A 13,128-nucleotide genomic window follows, 5' to 3' on the forward strand; every position below is an offset into this window, starting at 1 on the left:
AGTAAATTTATTTTGTTAGACAGTATAAAAGTATCTATGGTGATACACATAGTGTCTTCACATATTATATGACATTTTTTGACATAGCGTCCACCCTGATTTAATTTTGTATGGAGTTTTTCCTTTGTGTGTGTGTATATATGTATATATGTATATACATATATATATATATGTATATATGTATATATATAAAATTTTAATGCAAGCGTTCATTAACCTTTTTTTTAATCGCCTCATGGTTTATTAATATCTCATTAACGGACGATCAGCGTCTTACATGTAAGCATTATTTTAGAGAAAAAAAATGACACGCCTCTTGGCCATCATCCTGCTCGTTATTGGTCAATATCGGCTCCTTCGGTGTGATTGGTGGATGTTTTAGTCCGCCCCGCCCACAAACGTTCATTAAGATTTTTTTATTACCGCATAGTTTATTAATTAATATCACAATAACAAACAATGAACTGAAAAAGGAAGGGTACATGTTCTTACATTTACTTACATACGATTTTAGGTAAAGCCACGCCCATTGGTCATCTTCCTGCTCGTTATTGGTCAATATCGGCTCCTTCGATGTGATTAGTGGATGTTTTAATTTGCCCCCGCCCACCAAGTTTGTACCTGGCATTGGGAAAATGAAGTAAATCGAAAAGGATCAACAAAGTTTTTACCGGGACAGTTTTCTGCGGTGCAAAAATGCTGAAGTTATCGGTAGGTTTTATTATTTTATGATCGATATCGAGAAATGGAGATAATTAGGCAGGCGATCATTTTGGTTGTGAAGTAATAACCCGATAAGCTAGCCATGAAGCTAGTAGCTGTAGCATTAGCTCCGAGTCGGTAGCTAGTTGTTTTTAGCTCTAATGCTAGCTAGCGTTACGCGTGTGGCAGCTGTGATGACCCGAGTAGCTGATTATAAAAGTGAATAAAGGCGTTATAAGCCTTATTTTCCGCGTTGTAGCGGCTTCATAGTCGCGTAAATATGACTGGAGCCGACGGTCTTGTCCGTAAAGTCAGCAAGAGCACATTTAGCGTATTAGCTAGCAAGCTAGAATAGCTGTCAGTGTTAATTAATATTTAAGTAATGTTTAAGAATCAGTTGTTTGTCAACGATTTCCTTGCACTAATTTGTTCTACCCGACCTTATAGATAATTATAGCCTTCAGGTGTAACTAGCTATTTCAGAATAGGAGTAAATAATTGTACAGAGCACTTAATAAATATATATATATTCATTCCATACTTATATAAATAACCTGGCATCTCTGGGGTTGAGGGTTGGAATCCCGCCTCTGCCCTGTGTGTGTGTGTGTGCGGAGTTTGCATGTTCTCCCTGTGCTTCTTGGGTTTCCTCCGGGTACTCTGGTTTCCTCCCCCAGTCCAGAGACATGCATTGCATGCTGAGTGGCATTTCTAAATTGTCCGTGGTGTGTGAATGTGTGTTCTTGTGCCTGGTGATGGGTTGGGACCCTGTCCAGAGTGTCCCCCGCCTTGTACGCAGAGTTCCCTGGCATACGAAGGATTTTGTGAAGTCATGCCCTTAGTAAAAGTGTATGAATCTGTTGAGTAAAAACCCATTCGGGGGAAGCGGGTATCTGGTCCTGAATGCTTGCTGATGTTTGGATGCAGCTCCTGTCAGTCACTCAGAGACACTCTACAGGCCAGCGTAGATCCTGAGGTCAGAGCGTCACAAACATGGGAATCATTCAAATGTTGAAACCCACCTAACCGTTTGGGGCATAATCTTTAATCTAATTTATATATATATATATATATATATATAATACTAATCTTATCTTTTGCACCTTTTAAGATTACATATTTCTAAACATTACTTTTTTTCTAATTCTAATATATTAATAGTTAAGTTGTTAATGATTGTATATCAGTTAATTACGTATACATAGGCTTACTGTACGTTCACAGTCCATTAGGACATTCCCTATTAAACATTTTTTCTATTAGGAAAAAGACAGGCAATGTTTTTCTAATCTTCATCCGTCCTATTTGGGTGTGTCCGTGCCCAATACACACTACCGGTCAAAAGTTTGGAGACACTTGACTTAAATGTTCCTCATGATCTTAAAAACCTTTTGATCTGAAGGTGTATGATTAATGATTTGAAATCCGTGTTGTAGACAAAAATATAATTGTGCAGACATATTCATTTCTTACATTAGAAAATAAACGTTTTATTCACAAAAAAAAAATAACTTTAAACTGACGACTCGGAGCGAAATATTCTGAAAAGCAGCCGATAAGTGTGCATCATAGGTGGGAACTCCTTTAATACTGTTTAAAAAGCATCTCAGGGAAATTCCTCAAGAAATCGGTTGAGAAAACGGCAAGAACACATTTCTGGAAATTCTAGGCCAGAAGGGCGTCTACTTTGAGGATGCTAAATACTAAATTATTTTGATTTATTTTTATTTTATTTTTTTCACAACATAAATCCCATAGGGAGTTTGCATTTTCTCCCCGTGCTGTGGGGGTTTCCTCCGGGTACTCCGGTTTCCTCCCCCAGTCCAAAAACATGCATGGTAGGCTGATTGGCGTGTCTAAAGTGTCCGTAGTGTATGAATGGGTGTGTGAATGTGTATGTGATTGTGCCCTTTGATGGATTGGCTCCCTGTCCAGGGTGTACCCCGTCTTGTGCCTGATGCTCCCTGGGATAGGCTCCAGGTTCCCCGTGACCCTGAAAAGGAGTAAGCGGTTGAAGATAGATAGATGGATGGATGGATGGATGGATGGATAAATCCCATAGTTCCATTTGTGTTACTCCAGAGTTTTGATGACTTTATTATTATTATTATAAAATGGTGGAGGGGGATTAAAATAAAGAATGAGTGTGTGTAAACTTTTGACTGGTAGTGTAGTCTCAGATTCCTGTTCATGGCTTAAGATTTGAGTGGTGGTGTTGTGTGTTCTGAGATGCTTTTCAGCTCACCATGGTTATATAGTGTTGTTATTTGAGTTACTGTCAGCTCCAACCACAGTCTGACCATTCTCCTCTGATCTCTCTCATCAACAAGGTGTTTGCGCTTGCAGAACTGCCGCTCACTGCATGGCTTCTTTTGATTTTTCACACCATTCTGTGTAAACTCTAGAGACTGTTGTGGGTGTGTGTGAAAATCCCAGGAGATCAGCAGTTTCTGAAATACTCAAACCAGCCCGTGTGGTACCAACAACCATGCCACGCTTAAAGACACTGAGATTCTGATGTTTGATCTGAACATCTGGCTGTTGACCTGTATCTACATATTCCTGTATATTACTGTAGAAATTCTGAAAGTTAAAAAATGAAGGAAAAAAAAGTATATTTAGACATATGTTATCTTAAAAATGGACAAGAGATGCATGTTTTGTGGCTGTGACAGATTGCATGTGATTAAAGGTGTACGCTTTAGTATATAGTGAAAGCATAGTACAAAAGACCCTGAACAGCTGTGTACAAGCAAAGTGCTTCTAAGAAAGGATGTTTGACTTTGCATACATGGCCAGTCGTACCTGTGATGTATTGTAATGAGATGAGTATGGATTCACCGATCCATACTTGGTTCATTTTCCTTGTGATACTGTAATCAGACTCGTGTTTTGGACAGATAATCAGATTTTGCTCACTCTTTCTTACCCACAGACACATGCTTTCATGAAGAACAGAGCTCTGTGATTCCTGAGTTTAAGCTGGCATACATAATACTCCTTTGCCCACTGCTGGAAGGTAGGTTTGTTTATTTAAAGACCGCTTTATAGTTAGTACACTATTGTGCGTTGTTAAAATGTGTTTCTGTAGGTATGTGTGCTTCTTTTTTTCTTTTTTCCTCTCAAGGCTGCAGTGCGTGCCACAATGCCAGAAATAATACAGAATCAGCCAGAAACTACCCAGAAACTCACACGGTAAGGATTTGTTCTGAATCCCCTACGTAAGATATGAAACTATATAAAACTGTACATTTTACGTTCATGATTATGGTCGATTCAAACCATTTGTAACAGTTTGTTTTGTGTTTTTTTGCAATTATTGATATTTTGGCGAACAGATGTTTCCATTGCTAAAGTGTCATGGCCAACAGATGTACGCAGACAGGTGACATATTAAAGGAGAAAAAAAAACATGCTTCTGTTATGCTATCCAAGGTATTTTGCTGTCACATTTTGGCTCCACTTAGAGGGAATCGTGACTGCAAATCAGTTCTGTACTTCTAACTGATCACCTGTATCCTGTGATAAAATGTTTCTGTCCGATTGGCTTGGTCTCGTCCGGAATACATCCGCCCCCATCCACAGGGTGCAGGGGCTCTGTGAATGTTTTGATGAGTCTGAAAGTAATATTTGTTACGTATATTTGCCATAATCTTCAGTCACTTGGGGCGACTGTGGCTCAGGTGGTAGAGCGGGTTGTCCACTAATTGTAGGGTTGGCGGTTCAATTCCCGGCCCACGTGACTCCACATGCTGAAGTGTCCTTGGGCAAGACACTGAACCCCAAGTTGCTCCCAATGGCAAGTTAGTGCCTTGCATGGCAGCTCTACCGTATGTGTGTGTGTGTGTGTGTGTGTGTGTGTGAATGAGAACCAGTGTAAAGCGCTTTGTAGGACCGCTAGAGTTAAATACGCTCTATATAAGTGCAGACCATTTACTAGATCTGAACCCAAATGAACAATGTAGATTTTGTTGTTAATTCCTTTAATTTGTCACTTGTCTGTAAAAGAATTATGCACGTGTACTTATTTTCTTATTACCACTGCAGAACGTTCATGTATTGAGCATTACTGAATTCTAGTACGGTACTAATTGTATTTGTTTTGTTTGACGTCAGGAGGAAAAAAAACAAAGAGACACACAATGCAGGTAAGAGCACCGTAATTACATTTTTGCAGTTTATCTTAAGTGTATATATGATAATGTAATAGTTTATGGATGGCTAATTGGATATTGCTTGAGTCAGCACACAATATAGTGACTTCAAATACATACTGGATCATTTATTTGTAGGCACTTTAGTCATTGGAATTCTGAAAATATTATGAAATGGGACTGTCAATGTTCTTACAGTTCATGTCATCTTGATGTTTTTTCTTTGTTTCGCAACGTTCGACATACAATAAACACCCATGTGTCATTTAGTCGAAAGACACCGCAAAGAGAAGATCAATTCCGGTATCAAACGAATTGGAGATCTCTTGCCTTGCTCCCAAGCCTTAAAACAGGTAATGCACCATGCAAAATGAATGGAATTGTAGTACAATAAGCTTGCACTCTAAACTCATTATTTATTTATGTATTTTTAGAGTAAGAATATGATTCTAGGGGAAGCCTATCGTTATATCTCCGAGCTAAAGCAACAGAATGATGAAATGCTGCTCAACGGAGGAGACAAAGTACAAGGTAAGAGGTTTCTTCTGCTCTGGTTGGTCGGTTGCGCCTTTAGATTTCCAGGAATTTGGGCTCTCGAGCGGTGTAATAGCATAGCTTTTGTTCTGTTTTTGACGGATTATGATTTTGAAGGCCCACAGTGCCATAGCCATCTGTTACCGAAAGTCCAAGAGTCAGTAAGTCAGTGCTTAATTGGGATATAGAGTGCTCCTGATCTAAATTGTGAATAGATGCGCTACTCGACTATAATCTATGTTGACCATTTCTCTACAGCGGAAGAGATCAAACGCTTACGACAGCAGGTGGAGGACTTAAGAAAGGAAAGTGCTCATTACATTGAGCTCCTCAAAGCAAATGGGATCAACTTTCTGGATGACCCTACTATCCACTGGAAGGGCAAGCAACGCTGTGCTAAAGTAGCCAAAATAACACCAACTCACTTGATGTCAAAGGGAATAATTGTGTACTCTAATGAGAATTTGGCTTGTTCAACAAGTAAAATGTCTGCTCCTTCAAATGCTGTTTCTCACCTGGATAAACAGCCAGTAAACGCTTTAGCCATTCAACCATCTTGCAACGTTCAAATGGGTCCAGGTCAAGCACTTGGTGTCCCAAACGGAACACAGATAACGGTCACCTCTTCTACATCTTCACACATTCCACTAGCGACTCTTATTCCTGCTGTGTCCAAGCCCTGTCTTGCAGTGGTGGAGCAGTATGCTGCTGTGGCACCTGTTGCTCCAAAATTGCCCCCTCCTGGGAATTATGTTACTCTTCAAGGCGTATGTCCCAAGCTTGCAGTCACTGCTCCTAGTCCTCAAGAAACTCAGCCAGCCAAGCCTACACCAACTCTTGCATCTTCTACCAGTTGCACAACGCCTGTCCAACTTCAGCCTGTATTTAGTCTATCCTCCTTGCCTCAAACCGTGGTCAGTAACACCCTTGTTTCTGATGCTTCTTCAATGCTGCCACAGGATACCGAAAGCATGTCTCTTGCTCAAACATTACCAGGCAACACTGCTCATCTTCGGACCAGTGCAGCTAACAGCACACAGACTACATGGACAACACTACAGCTTACTGGCAACACGGTGCAGCCTGTCTGTCGAGCTTTGGTCACAGAAGCCAGTAACTCTGGGCATAATATTCCACAACTTTCAGTATGTCCTGTTGTGGCAAATCCCCAAGTCCATCCCATTCCTGTCCAAGTGCAAACGCAAGTTCCTATGCAACTGCAAACCCCCAAACCAACACGCATCCCTGTTCGGTCTAACCCTCCCCAGTTGTTACCAGCTGTGCTTCCCTGTCCTCAAACACCTGTTGTTACTCAGACATCACTTTTATCCCAGACCCCTGTGGTACTTCATCAACCACCTCTTGTAACACAGACAGGGTTACTAACTCAGTCACAAACTGTTGTAGCTCCATCCACAATTTTACCCAAACCTGTATCTCCATCAACTCAATCCCACACGTATCCAGCCATACAACCCAAGCCTCAAATCCATCATGCCATGCCACCTCAGCATGAACTACAACCCACTATGCCATCTCAGCCCCAAGCCCAGCCAGCTATAATACCGCAGCCCCAGTCTGCCATTGTGCCTCCGCTTCAGCAAACACTCATTCCCCAGAGTCAAGCCACCACATTGCCAGTACTCCAGACAATGCAGGTTGTGCAAATGAATTCAGATGGAACCCCGGTAATCGGGACATCCTTGCCTCAAAACAATCCTAATGTTGTTATTTTGCAGCAGGCCAGTACATGTCCAGCCCCACAAGTAATTAGAGAGGATGTGACCAATCAGGCGGCATGCCAGCACATTGTTATAATCCAGACCCCGACAATGCCGCCTACTCAACAGAACCATCAAACTAACGTTGTGCCATCTGCAGTTCCTACTTTGGCTAATCAAATAACCACCTCCAGCAACCCCTGTCCCAGTACTGCTCAAGCTAAACAGCTGGTTCATATCCTTCCACGTCCTTCAGCACAGGTTCAGACACAGGCACCCCAGACGATCACTGTGAATGGACAGGTTTACGTCTTACAATCGGTGAAATCGGCAGACACGGGGAGCCCTCAGGTTAGTCAAAGTGCTACGCAAATCATCCAGCCCACCTGTGAGGAACCGAACACCAATGTTGCATTGAATTGTTTGGGTGCCCTCACTAGCCTTAGCCAAAGCATTTCACAATCCTCCAATCAAAGCATTTCACAGGTCTCCAATCAAAACAATGTACAACTGCAAATTACTCCACCTTTAGACACTACAGTGCAGTCTTCTCTGTCCAAGTTGGTTTCAGGAGTCAGTACATCCACTGAGACTGTTCTAACCCCTGTCGTACCCGTGTCAACATCAGTAAGTTGTCCAGTTAACATTCTGCCAAAGAAGACCAGTGTAGCTTCTGTAAACCAACCCAAACAGATGTCAGTTAAAAGGGCCAGACCAGTCAAGAGAAAAGAACCTAATCAAAAGAGGAATATGTGCCGAATTGCTGCAAAGCCAGCAAACAGTATGTCATCTCAGGCAAACATTGAACAAGGACATTCATCCACTATAACAGATATTCACTTTATGAATTCTGCATGTGAGGACATGAGCCACAAAACCAGTACCATAAATACATCCACGGCCACCAGAGTTACTTCAACATGCAATAATTCTACAGCAGTTTGTGTCAGTTCAAGTAGTAAATTAATTCACAGTCCTGCCAATTTGGCAACAAATACAACAAGTGTCACTCCCCTAGTGGACAATGAAGTAGCTCAAAGTCACGGAAAAAGCGTTGCTGCAATTCCCCCATCTTACAGTAAAACAGTTAGCACCCTTAATTCTGTTACTCCCCTTGAGGATAGCTCGGTAGTCCATGCCAGCAATGAACCCGTTTTAGCCAATAATAATGACCTTCAACAAAATGAATCAACAGTTAGTGTTCTCTCTTCTCAGTGTAGCACGTTGAACAGAGGTGTTACTTCTTCAACAAAATCAATCACGAATGATAACTCATCCACTACACTGATTTCTCAAGATAAATCAACAGTCAACAATTGTATTACTAGTTGCATACGAACAGAATCAAGTCCTACTTTAGTTCAGAACAATACCACACTCACAAGTGTCCGTTCTTCAGAAAATAATTTGAAGGTTTCCTCTGTCGAAACTGCACTTCTCCAACCCCAGAGCATACCTTCAGGCACGAGTGCTGATCCAACAAAGCGTCTAGAAACAGGATCCCTCATGGAGAAGATTCCACAAGTTCAAACAGAGCCTGCAGTAGTCAAAGCTGCAGACACTTCTCAGATGCAGACACCTTTTGCTTTGCACTCCACATCAAGTTGTTCAGATACACCATCACCAGTTCTACACCAGGAATCCAGGAATTTGAACACCTTCAACAAGGTTCTTAAACATTCAGAAGTTAACATGTCTGTGGCAACTGCTAGTCAGATTCATTCTGTTGGTATCAAACTTGGTCAATCAAATTCAAGCAAAGAATTAAGCAGAGGTGAACATTCAAGTGCTACCGCAGAGAATATATCTGAGGCAGAGTCTTTCTTGCAAAAAGAAACTGTTCTTTCACAGGAGGTATCAACAATGGGAAATGAATCATATGATTCCTCGCTAGTGGCAAATAGACAGACCGATTCACCAACAGCAGGAGCTTCAAGTAACAGAGGCTTTTCAGTTGCATCGCTGCTTCCAACAGGTCAGAATATTACTGCGTCTCCTAATACGTTTGGATCTTTTAGTTTCACCTCTGAGCAGGCAGAAATATTAGCAATGGCTGCAAGAGCTATATTTGAGCAAGAAAGCCCAGGAAGGAAGAGTGATAGCTGCAGTGGTGATAACCCATCAAGTACAACTGCCACCAGATGGGATCTCTCAAAAACACAGCAAACTCCCATAATCAAAGAAAGAGTCAGTCAACAGTTAAAGCAAGCAAATCAAGGTGACATAACCGTATCAAAGACTCCTTCACTAGTTGAGGTTTCTGGCATTAGTACATCTGGTGTCCGGCTTCCAGTGAACACAGCTTATTCTCAGTCACAAGCTAGCACTCTCACTAGTCTAAATGTTAACAATCTCATCAGGCCAAGCTCTGTCCAGTCTTACCCAGGGTCTCCAAACCTTGGTCAGCAAGTATCTGTTCCATCACCAGGGGGAGCAGCAATTCTAGTGTCTCAGACATCATCTCAGGTCACTCAAAGCTGCTCTGGCCCAGCACAAGTTAACGAATATACACCTTTGAAAAGTGCACTCATGAGAACTCACATAGGTGCTGGGATATCTGAACGTCATCAAAAGGATATGCCAAAGCGGTCTGCCCAAGAAGACCTTGTTCTTCCTATAAACAAGCGCTCAAAACCATGCCCATCTGGTAGTATTGCTCGGATAGATGTTAAGGGGACAGAACATGTCCAAGCAATGTCTGGACAAATGCCGCCAAATTCCTCATCATTAATGACTGGGAACCATTCTGATGGAGGAGGTGCCCTGTTTTCAGGAAATACTTTTATGACCACTGTACTTCGCCCATCAGAAGGACACTGCCCTCCTCAACTGGCACCACATGAACAAAGTCAACCTAGTGTGCTGCACCTACAACAGGGACACGTACAGCATGGCACACCACAATCTGGACAGATCTTGGGAGGAAGCCATTACCTCAAACATCAACACCACCAAGAACAACAGAGACACCTCTACCAACTTCAGCATCACCTTATACAACCAGACACTCAGATCCACAGTATTCAACAGAGGACTCTGCTACAAGATCAGAATGTCCATAAAAAGAGAGTCGTGCGAGGTGGTCAGACAGGACCTCCTGTTAATTTGCAGAAGCAGCATCACTTGGAGAAAAATGGTGTACAGCATCAACCATCACAGCAGTCTCAGCAGCACCAACAGCAAGCTCAGCAGCACCAACAGCAGCAGCAGCAACAGTCCCAGCAGCACCAACATCAACAACAACCACAACACCAACAACAAAAACCACAGCAGCTTCAACAACAACAACAGCAGCAACAACAACAACAGCAGCAACAACAAATGCAGCAACAAGGTTCACACTCGAGGCATCAACATCTTCAGCAACAACTTCAGCAACAACACTTCAGTAGACCGGAAAAGAATTGTGAGGGCCAACAGGCAGGCCCCAGGGCTCATCAGAACAACCATTTGAGTCAGCAAGACCGCCAGCCAGGACAGGATCATGGAGCCATGCAAAGGTTGATGGGCTCTCGCACTTTAGAGCAGCAACTAACTTCACAGGCTAGTAATCCTGTGTCTCGCTCTTCAGACCTTGCTTGTACTACATCACGACAAGAGCGTCATCGGCTGTCTAGCTATTCTGCTGAGGCTCTTATTGGGAAGACTTCAAGTGCTGGTGACCAACGTATGGGACTTCATACACTGCACACCGCTCGGGGCAATTCACAGGATCAGTCTGAATTACAAGGTTATGTTGACTCCTCACATGGGAAAGGAAATATTAGTCATAATCCTCAAGGCAGACTAGCCCAAGAACACTCGGGGGCTCCAGACATTCAGCGTATATCGGAGCGTTTACCTTTCAAGACTCTTGGTAATGGGCCTCAAGTAAACAACTTTGAAGTGCAAGTGTCTCGCAGTGGAGATATGACCAGTAAATCTGTGGCTCCAGCTCAGAGGGGTCCTCAGCCACAAACCGGATTTAGAATGGGGGCTGGTTCTTCTGGTGATGGACGTAGTCGTGGTACATATGGGACACATCCTTCAGCACAGGGGCTACAAACTGGAGCTGGGCTGCCACGTGAGCAGGACTCATGCCATCAAAGCTTTATGCAAAGTTTATTGGCTCCACATCTTCCCGAACAAACTGGGCACCAGAGGGCTGCACAAGGCTGTCCCCCAGTGAGTATAGAGTACAACTGTGTGACTGGAGTTTCTCCTGGGGAACTTCAGGCTAAAGTCTCAAGCCCTAACTTGTACCCTACACAGACAGCTCCTCCCATGCATCTTGGGGACAACAATAAAGGGCACATTTCTCAGGTTAGTGGAAATATACACGGATCTGTACGATCAGTTCTGCCCCATCCTCCGTCAACACCGCACAGTAGCTCGGATACGGGCCGTGCTCAAGGCTCTTCCAGGTCACTTTCAGCTGTCAGTCAGAGAGCCCATCATATTGGACCAGATCCGCAAAGTTCAAAAATCCGCCCAGGAGATCGGCCAAGGTCTGGCAACTTGAGACCTGTAAACACATTTGAGCCTGAAAGTCCATTGCCACTTCCATCAGGTGGGGGAGTACTGCTTGGACGGCCACAGACAGGTGGTGAATCTCGGCGCAGAAGTATTGTGCGTTTTATGCCGGAAGGTTCACAGGTTGGCAGCGACAGCAATTTGGTTTCAGATCAGCATCTCACCCAGAACTTTGGCTTTCCCTTTATGGGTGAGGGAGGTATGAACCCTCCACCTCCGATTAATGCAAACTCATCTTTCATTCCCCCAGTCACACAGTCCAGTGCCTCACGTACCCCTGCTCTCCTTCCTGTAGAGCCTCAGAACACTCTCCCTTCTTTCTACCCCTCATATTCACCTGCTGCTCATCCAAGCATTCCAAATGAGATTCCTATACAGTATTTTTCTAACCAGATATTTCCAAGTTCAAGTGCTGATAAGAGTAGCACTACTCCGTTAAACAACCGCTTTGGATCTATTCTTTCTCCACCCCGGCCTGTGGGCTTTGCACAGCCGAGCTATACGCTGCTGACCGATATAACACCGATGCCCATAGCAAACTCCTCGGGCATTACTCCTCATTTATCCAACTTTAACCTGACTTCTCTGTTCCCTGAAATAGCCTCAGCAATGCCCCCTGATGGTTCCTCAATGCCAATGTCCCCTTTACTGCTTGCAAATACTTCCTCCTCAGACTCTAACAAACAATCTAATCGTCCAGCTCACAACATCAGCCACATTCTTGGGCACGACGGGACCTCTGCTGTTTAAAGTTGCAGTAGCAAAGATATTAAATATTGGGCTGGTGCTATACGATCTAAATGTAAATCGTAGTGCCTGTTGGATGAAATTACCTTAACTTTGGAAAATACGCTTTAACCGCGGCGTGACACATTAAAATGTTTGCCTACATTTCTGTTAAAAGCCTATGCATAGAGTAGCTCCTGTGTTTATTAGTAACACGAATAACAACTGAGGTTCATACAATTCATACATGACTAAAGCAGTTACTACCCGACATGATGCCACAATAAATACACCTTTTTGTTTTTGTGAATGGTCATAAGCCTTCACTGATTTATGGTATATGGATTTAAAGGACTTGGGAGTCCTTTAAGTTTTCCCCATCTCTTAAAGAGACTAAAGAGTGAAATTTTTTCTTATTGATTAACATAATGCAAGTTCAAATATTTTTACTTATTTATGAAAAAAATGTTTTGTAGATATTTGTAAATATACAAAGGTGATTATTAAAATGGTTTTGTTTTGTAAGTTGTGTTGTGTTGTGTTTGATTGGTTTGGCTGCACCTTTCTACAAATGTGAATATTTTTGTGCAAAGCTAATGCAATTGTATTGTTTGCACCAGCAAATATTAATAACATAGAGACAGTAAGTATGTATGTGTAGTTTATTTATTTTGGCACATGTTTGTTTGCATGTTAAAATATTTGATTTAGGAAACGAAATAAATTTAGTACATTTTCTTAGCAATTCGAATGCAGTAGTTAATTGTAATATACCTGCC

The 13,128-nt window shown here is 42.6% G+C and overlaps 1 protein-coding gene across 1 annotated transcript; it reads left to right on the top strand.

The window, feature by feature from the left end:
• Positions 1-257: 257 nt before the first annotated feature.
• On the top strand, positions 258-13,128 carry LOC128599522 (basic helix-loop-helix domain-containing protein USF3). Its single transcript, XM_053611198.1, has 7 exons — positions 258-711; positions 3,638-3,721; positions 3,830-3,897; positions 4,819-4,850; positions 5,127-5,209; positions 5,291-5,387; positions 5,649-13,128. The coding sequence occupies exons 3-7, from the start codon at positions 3,848-3,850 to the stop codon at positions 12,371-12,373; spliced, it is 6,987 nt and encodes a 2,328-aa protein (XP_053467173.1). The 5' UTR covers positions 258-711; positions 3,638-3,721; positions 3,830-3,847; the 3' UTR covers positions 12,374-13,128.

Source organism: Ictalurus furcatus, chromosome 23 (assembly GCF_023375685.1).
Source record: "Ictalurus furcatus strain D&B chromosome 23, Billie_1.0, whole genome shotgun sequence".
In the NCBI taxonomy this organism is placed as follows: domain Eukaryota; kingdom Metazoa; phylum Chordata; class Actinopteri; order Siluriformes; family Ictaluridae; genus Ictalurus; species Ictalurus furcatus.

Bases quoted from the DNA above. Each gene is read 5' to 3' on its own strand.
- LOC128599522 (XM_053611198.1), top strand. From the start codon at position 3,848: ATGCCAGAAATAATACAGAATCAGCCAGAAACTACCCAGAAACTCACA. The intron at 4,851-5,126 runs GTAAGAGCACCG...TGTGTCATTTAG, and splicing joins CAAAGAGACACACAATGCAG to TCGAAAGACACCGCAAAGAG. The intron at 5,388-5,648 runs GTAAGAGGTTTC...ATTTCTCTACAG, and splicing joins CGGAGGAGACAAAGTACAAG to CGGAAGAGATCAAACGCTTA.